The sequence below is a fragment of the Berghia stephanieae genome, chromosome 6 (assembly GCF_034508935.2).
Source record: "Berghia stephanieae isolate SIO BIC M18660-M18661 chromosome 6, UCSD_Bste_1.3, whole genome shotgun sequence".
NCBI lineage: Eukaryota > Metazoa > Mollusca > Gastropoda > Nudibranchia > Aeolidiidae > Berghia > Berghia stephanieae.
The window spans coordinates 17029696-17038132 of record NC_088365.1 but is presented as its reverse complement, the minus strand read 5'-3'; the positions used below and the strand labels follow the sequence as shown (position 1 = coordinate 17038132).

The window sequence follows — 8437 nt, the reverse complement described above, 5'->3', positions numbered from 1 at the left end:
TTTAATTACGTGTTAACGATTATTGAGACTAACTGACCTTTGAAAACTCAGAGTATTTATCTCAGTGCTAAAAATACAAAAATAAACTCGATCAATTCAAAGGCTAATGAATTTCTAGATTGAAATAAATGCCTCTTTTTCACACAAGGGTCAAGAACAGCTATTTATTATTAAAAAAAATCTTTGCAATGCATCTAATCTCATCATCTTATGAATGCTCCCTCTGGCGTTTTCCACTTTTTGCAAAAATTCGTTCATTTCCCTTTATGGCAATTATTTCCCCTTTTCCCCTTTTGTTTCTCGCCAAATGAGACGTCATTTGCTATTTCTTGCATTTGTGACCTCACGTCTCAAAACGGTATTAAGTCGGGATGATTAAGATGCTGAAAATGGAATTTGTCGCCAGAAATACCATGCTTAAGTTGAGTTTATATGCTTTATAGAGGGGAAGGCATATCATATTATTCAGTCCTAAATTCCAAGGTTTCATATTGTTGACCAGTTTAACTTTAATTTGACTTTTTAGCATCATAATACATAGTACCGTTTTGAGACGAGGGGTCACATTTTAGAAAATACATTTCAGGCTTTTGGTATTTGTAGATCAATAAATCCCAAGTTTAGAACATTGAACTTTAAAAAAAACAATAAAATAAAAGTAGAACAAAAACAAAATAGAACAAAACTCTAAATCTAACAAGGTGTCTCCTGCAGGATTCGAGAACTTGACGTTTGTTTGTGTATCTGTCTGTGTGTATGTGGGGGGGTGGGGGTGTCAGAGGTTTGGAATGTCACCACAATCGAGCAAACGGGAAAATTGGGGAAGCAAAAAGGCGGCTGGGGGGGGGGGGGGGGGGGTATGAATCCAGGGGTTTGAGAGCGTAGAGGGGTGAATTCAGAAATAAAGTGTCCTTTCTGTTTAAAGATAGTTGGATATGACATTAATTATCTGTTTGATTTCTTTTAAAGACGACTTTAAGGGATCAATCCAAACCATAATATTACATTCTTTCATACAGAGTATAAACAAACATCGGTCGCTTGTTCAATTTATTTTTTACCGAACTTCTGCAAAGAAGCTTGCTCTCATAGATATCATAATATAATGCAACTAATGTACTATTTGACTAACATCCTATCTAAAGGGCTGCAAACAATTGTTACTTAGCATTAGCACCACACACAAAAAATAATTCAGGATTATTATGGGTTCTGTGATACCGAAGGACTACATAACAGATTAAGGAAGATACCAATTGGAATTCACCTTGATTGAATAATATGCCAGGCATTTTAGTGTGTTATTACAGTGTTTCGTTTCTTTGTTTCTGGATTAGTTTGTGTTTTGTTTTGTTCTGTTTTTTTTTTTTAATATAAAAATTCAAGCAATGATAAGCATTATGAAAACCGTGGAACTCGGAGTGATAATCATGTCACCATGCCCCTTTATTCTAACATTCTTGAATTCTGAATTGCACTCTATCCAAAACACAAAGGCATTATTAATGTAGCGATCTCTCACAACTCTAACTTGGGTTTTAAAATAAACCAACCTCCTTCCCCCCCCCCCCCCCCCGCCTCCCCTCCCTTCCACACAAAAAAACCCCCAAAAACAAAGCAACATGTAAATACCTTTCTCGGATAAGCAACTCTCTTCAATGACGACACGTTGCGGCCATAATGTCCGTCAAACCTCTGTAAAAATGAAAAAAGACCGAAAAAATGAGTCGTGAATTTAGCAAAACATTCTTTTCTCAATCTGGTACTAAAGAGATAATCAAAAATACACGTTATGTAAATAAGTTGATGTTGTGAGCTGTTATTGAGGGGGACGGGTCTAAAATCCACAAACCCTTCAAGTTGTTTTCAAATAAATGTTTTTCAGTTGGTTATAATATAATATTTTATGATTACTTTGACGGGTGGATTTGATGAGCATATTTGTGATAATACCATTTAGTGACTTATTCATTTTCATTGGAGAATAAATAAAGACAAGAATATTCATATAGAGTATTTTCTTAGAATTCCAATGCTTTGTTATGACAACCATTTTTCATCTATTTTCTCAACAGCCAATTGGGATCTTCCCTTCTATTGTGTCCGTACTCTATCTACTTCATATCCCCCCCGCCCCCCCCCCCCCCCCCCAAAAAAAAAAAAAAAAAAGAAAAACCCCACAAAACTAAACCAAAAAAAAAACAACTCAAAATGAAAATTGACTACTGAGACACGAGTCCCTTTCAATTTTTCAATGATTTTATACGAATTGAGCAAACAAAAATGATTGTATAATATCCTTATTATAGGATTTTAGGTTTTAGGTTTTATAACAATTAAATAAAAAACAGAAACGATTTTAGTCTAGATAGCAGAAAATACGTCCAAGATAAGCAAATATTGTTGAAGTGCAAAAGGGTCAACAAAACAAAGCAAAAAGAAATAGATTATAATAAGATAATGATATAGAGGCCTGTTGATAATAAGCATTGGAAATAAAATGTATATCTTGGAGGAGGAATATCCACACCAAGGTTTGCATACAAGGACCCACTAATTATTATATATATTATATATATATATATATATATTAATATAAATATAATATATATATATTATATATAATATATATATATATATATATATATATATATATATATATATATATATATATCAATGAATAATTCCAGGAGAGCAAAAATCGATTGGTTTTCATATTGTAATAGATTTTACATTACACTGGATGTCCGGATGGCTTGTTTGTGACCGACCGTGACGATCCGGTATTATGGTGAGGTGAAATGGAAGCAGATGAAACCTGAATTACAATATATAACATAAAATCATTCTCACACTTCTCATTCGTTCTGTAGTGTTTCATCCATCGTGTTATGTTGATTAAGTAGTACTTGTGTGGCTATGTGGTCTTGTCGTACGACACTCGTTTTGTATTGGAAGGTCCTGTGTTAGAGCCTCGCTTGGCGCATAAATGAGTCCTTGGAAAAGGCTCTTTACTCACAATCTCTCACAGTACTCAGGTGTAAAATGAGTTCCTGGCCGTTAACAGCGGTGTCTCTGTCCGATAAAAGATTGTAATATTGCCTAACAGGCGTCATGTCTCGTCCTTCATATTAAGTATTGCTGCTGGCCAGGGACCCCATTAAAAGCGCTTTGAGCACGATTAGTGGATAATGCGCTATATAAAAAAGCTCATTTAGTTCTTTCCAACATAATACAGGATTGGCGTGTTGTTTCATATTTTGAAAATAATAATTTAAAATCTATTTTCTATTTATGTTCCTCAGGCATCGTTGTGAATGCCCGAGTCTTTCATGACAGATACACCAACAAGACTTATCTGGGTACCATCCTTGTCAGCGGAGTAGACATTCGGGTCCTAGCCAGGCAGAACGACCTCCTCATCAACGACCGGAAGTTCCAATGGTTGAGCAAAGGAGTGAAAGGCATGTATGACAGAGGTCTCCGAGTTGTCACCGGAGCCAATATGGTGGCCGTGACCTTCAGAAAGAAAAAGATAACACTTGTTGTTAGACGCCATTTTGTTACTAAGGACTCCGAGGATGACGTCATTGAGAACGAGACGTCGAGTCACAAGGATGGTGAAAAGGAGGCCAGCGAGACTCAAAAGTCTAACGGTGCTGAAGATTACAACAGTAGTCGCGGAGATTCGCCTCCTGGAGAAACGATCAGAAGAAAAAGAAAAGCAGTAGATGATAACATATTGCATCACGATTCACTCCTGAAACAAAACAAACTTGATGTAAAAGACTCGCCATCTTACATTTCAGACACAATTCGAAAATTATCTTCAACTAGATATGCCGAGAAAAACATTACAGACTTCATGACGAAACATCATCGCAGGCACAGCAAGAGACATACCGGCCAACACCGCCGACGGCACAGAAGACTGCGTGGCAAGAGATTCGAGAGCAAGAATCATGTCCGGCCCGATGGTGACAGACTTCGCCGAGTGCCCTCGTACAATGACGTCATACAAAGCAGCCATGACGCATTCGTTCAATCATCGGTGGGGAAAACGGTATATCTTGGTTTCTACATCTCGGACTCTCGAGATTTTTCAAACAAAACTCACGGATTGTTAGGTAAGAAGAAAGAGATAAGATAATTCTCTGTTTGGTGTAAAATTGTTGTTGTTTTGTTTTTTTTTTTGTTTTTTGTTTTTTTTTTAATGAAATTTTTTATTGATGCCAATGAGCTAATTGTCTATGCTAAACATCAGATTAACGATTTTCTTTGGTCAAGTAAAAATATAACATCTGCTTCAGGAAAACTACGTAAAATTCGCATTCCTTAACTCTCTCCTTACCAGCCATTTTCATTTTACACCCAACTAACACAAAAATAAATGTTTTATCACTCAAACACAATAGCAGTATCTAAGTTCTTGCGATACATAATTTCTTTAGAAAATATGCTCTACAACACATTGTTCATTTTCTTTAAATCTTATGATGTGCAAGAGAAATTTGAATAAGAAAAAATATTGGCTTTATCGTAACAAATGTGACGATTTTCCTATGGGTGGTAACGAGAGGGTTAAAGCGCATTGATTTGAGTGTGTCACAAGCCGTGTGTAGTTATTTGCTAGTCTGGTGACCTAAGATGTTATGATCTCATTATTGGCAATGACTATGAAAAATGTTTTTTTCTCTTTTTGAGGAAAACTTTTTGATTAAATAATAGCCCTATCTCCACTGAGTAAAAATGTTTTTGAATTTGAAAATCCATTCATAATAAAGTTATGCCGTTTCAAGGTGTCATTTATTGAATGACGCAAGAGGAAAAAACGCGAAAATATGGACGCTTTTTCGGATTTTTCGGGCTTTGGTTGTATCTTGCGTAATAAGTGGATTAAAAGATTGAAACTGAAGAGCAAATTAGGATGGTGTTTGTAAAATACGGAAAAGTGCTGTGATATTCATATGAATTTTACAACAAAGAAGAAAGTTCATGTTTACTTGTCAGCGACAAACTCCACGAGCGGTAGTTTAGTAAAAATTATCCAAAGAGTAAAAATCTATTTTTAACGGTCTTCTGGTAATTGCACGAGTTTTGTCGCTTGAATATCTAAAATGACTTTTTTCTAACTGTGGCCCTTTTCAGTATATTCATCAATAAAAAGCGCGTAATTAATTTTTAAATGGCATTACAAACGGCTTGTCCATATTTTGACTACGAATTCGGGCACTTCGTAAGCGAAAAAGAGGCCAAAGATTTGTGCGTGATAGTCATTGCCATTATTGGCATTAAGATACTCTCAGACCAACACAAACCATTGTCAGTTACAACAGTATTAGATTATTAGATTAAGTCATGAGTTGCGTCGGGTTCTCAGACCTGTGGATATGTGTACGTGGGTCAATAGGAATGTATAAATATTCGCTGTCTCAAATTTTTAAAAAATACTCACTAGAACGCTTAAAGTGATTTCTAACAGACTAAATGCTGTACTCTGAAAAAAACACGTATTCCAAAATTTGACCACAAAGTCGTCCTTCAAATACTGATCGATTTAAATGACCATTGTCTTGGCAAAAATACTCAAACCTGGGACCTCGGCGAGTCTCAATACCAGATATGAAATTGAATATTTTAGTTGGGGGATGGGGGAGGGGGGGGATCAATCATTCTTGCAATATTTGTTAGGCTCAACCAATATGATTGGTATTCACATTTGAATAATATGTATCCTTATATCTTCCTATAGGTCAGTTTCTATTCAAAAACGTGACAATGGAAAAAATAAACTACAAAAATGGCCGTGTGAAAGCCAGATTCATCATTGATCAGGATCCTAAACGAAGAACCATCGCTCTTCTTTCCCTGCGAAAGAACGTAGCTCTCAACGCTACCAGAGCTTGCTGGCGAGTGCGACACCAAGGTCGTGACGTCATAGATGGAAGTTACCATGACTACGTTGTGCCGAGCATGCGCTACACCACGATGATGGAACTTCCGCCAAACATAATTTCAACTCCGAAACCGATCACAAGAAAACCCTGGAAGCCTGTTTTAGCCACGATCTCTTCAACTGAAGAATTTACGACAACTACACCCCCTTCGACCACCACTACTGCTCCACCAACGTACCCAACCTGCGTCTACGAAACACACCACAGGGTGGAGCCCCTTACCAGTAATGTCAATCCGGACTCAAATCCTTACTACATCGCCACAGGCAATGACAACGATAAAAACGATATCAATAATAACCAAAACGGAAACAAGGATCTCGCCAAAGAAAATTTGGCCGGAACTAGTAATAACAATAATATCCCTAATACCAATAACAATAATAGGAATAATAACAACGGAAATGGTTGGATAGCAGGAATTTCTCAGGGCAACAGTAAATTAGTTGGGGCTGGGTCTAACACCTGACATGAGCAATCCACGCCGGATTTCTGGGAAGGGTGGGGAGGGATGGGACAAGGGAATGGGGATAGAGGCATCACTGTAAAACGCACAATTTCAACCACAAGAACAATTAACAAATCAACAACATCTACAACAGCAACGCCATTTATTCACACAACTACAAGTTGGAAACAAAAGAAAGAGAGTGTAAGCAGTCGAAAATACGATTACAGAAGCACAACGTCAACCATGACAACAACTACGAAAGAGACAAGTATTCATACGTCAGTCAGAGAGCAAGCATCGGAGAGTCGAAGCGTGGGTGTTTCCATTTATACCAGCTATTCATTCCAAAGGCGACATTACCTATTCTTTTTCACCGCCGTTTCATTTCAAATTGCTTACAACTGCCATACTGCCTTCAGTTTTTTGTCATAAATATGATATTTCTTTGGGATTAACAAAAAAAAATCAAACTAAGTTTGTAAGTAATCATTTAGGCCATACGTTTTAGTGGTGGATGTTTGAACTAAATTGAGTAAGCATAATATAAATTCATACTCTCGACTCAGGTCTGAATGAGTACCTATCTAGAGGCAATAATGGATATTTTTAAAAACTAGTGTTGATGCAAAAAAGGATACCTTACTGATTATTGTTAAGTATATGAAAATGAAAAATTATGGAAAAGCTCAACATAAATAAACACTTTTAAAATCCATGTTACAGCAGGAAAACACGTACTTTCATTTTAAAATTTTGGACTCAGATAATTTATTTTAATACCTTGATTTGTACAATATACGGATTTCAGTGAGTCATTGTGTTAGGACATCGTGACAAATATTCACAAACTGGAATTCTAACTGATTAAGATGGTAGGGATGGAAAACCAATTGATGCTTTAGGTAAAATGCTCACTTGTTCTACCAGCTAGATGAATCGTCTCAACATTCTTTTCGAGAAACTTTTAACGTTTATACCCAAGACTAACAATATGATATCGAGACAAGAAACTCAGGAGCTACATACTTAAGCAATATGAAGTCGATAAAAATAGCATTTGAGATTTGATAGTTTGTGTATCCTTCAAAGTCTGACGATAGAAATTTAATCAAAAGTAATCAACCAGCTGAAGTTAGAAGCTACGAAAATCCGTTCCAAACTTGAGTTATATAATAAATAAACGTTACGAGTGAAAGGGTGCTTACCGACATGACATAGCCTGATCTAGATACACATCGTCTCCTATTAAAACCCTTTTACCACTCTTGAAGTTTCCTGTCTCGGCGTATAGATAGTATGCGTTTGGCTATGAAGTCATAACCTTGCCTCCCGGAAGTATAGCGGACGAACACAAAAACTATGTTTAACATCACCTTTTATAGTCTGGATAATACAGTTCAGTGAGAATTACTCATAAACGCGGATGAAAAAAGCAATAACAAAGACTGAGTGACGTCATCTTCATCTTATTATACTCTGTTAGAGAGCGATGGGGACCGCCTGAAACATGGGATCGTGAAAATACTAACTAAAAGGTGAAAATAGAAAGGAAAATGGATGGGAACGGTACAGAAAATGGACGTTTAAGAGTACAGACGCAACAATTCATACTCCATTTTGTTTTATGTGTTTTCAACGTTCCTCTGTTTATCATTTTTGTGCTGACAAAGGGTTTGTACCTGAAACTGCCATTGTATGTACACTTCCCATCCGAAGCCTTTCCATTTTTACCTCTTCGTTAGCATTTTACTCTGTTAGAGCGGTGGTTTTAGTGAGAACCAATCACCCTACTGGCGCCCAAAACACAACGACGAAGAGCCAAGTGACGTCAACTTCATTTCATAATATATATATAGTCGTACTTCCAGAATCTTTCTTTACATAGTCTATGACACTTTTCGATATAACTTTGAAATTCATTGAGTCTGTGTGTAAAACATTGTGATAGATACTCTCAAACTGGACTTCTATCTGTTTTTGCTGGTAGGCATGTTCTGAGGATGGCTATGGCGTAAACCCTAAACATTCA

At 36.6% G+C, this 8437-nt stretch overlaps 1 protein-coding gene across 1 annotated transcript in view; it reads left to right on the top strand.

Annotated features, from left to right (window-relative positions):
- LOC144974580 (uncharacterized) overlaps positions 1–6446 on the top strand; it is a gene marked incomplete in the record, with an annotated part of 157410 nt that extends 150964 nt beyond the window's left edge. The window contains 2 exon segments of the mRNA XM_078917585.1: positions 3306–4127; positions 5753–6446. Coding sequence (XP_078773711.1) covers positions 3306–4127; positions 5753–6426 — 1496 coding nt within the window.
- Positions 6447–8437: the final 1991 nt, after the last annotated feature.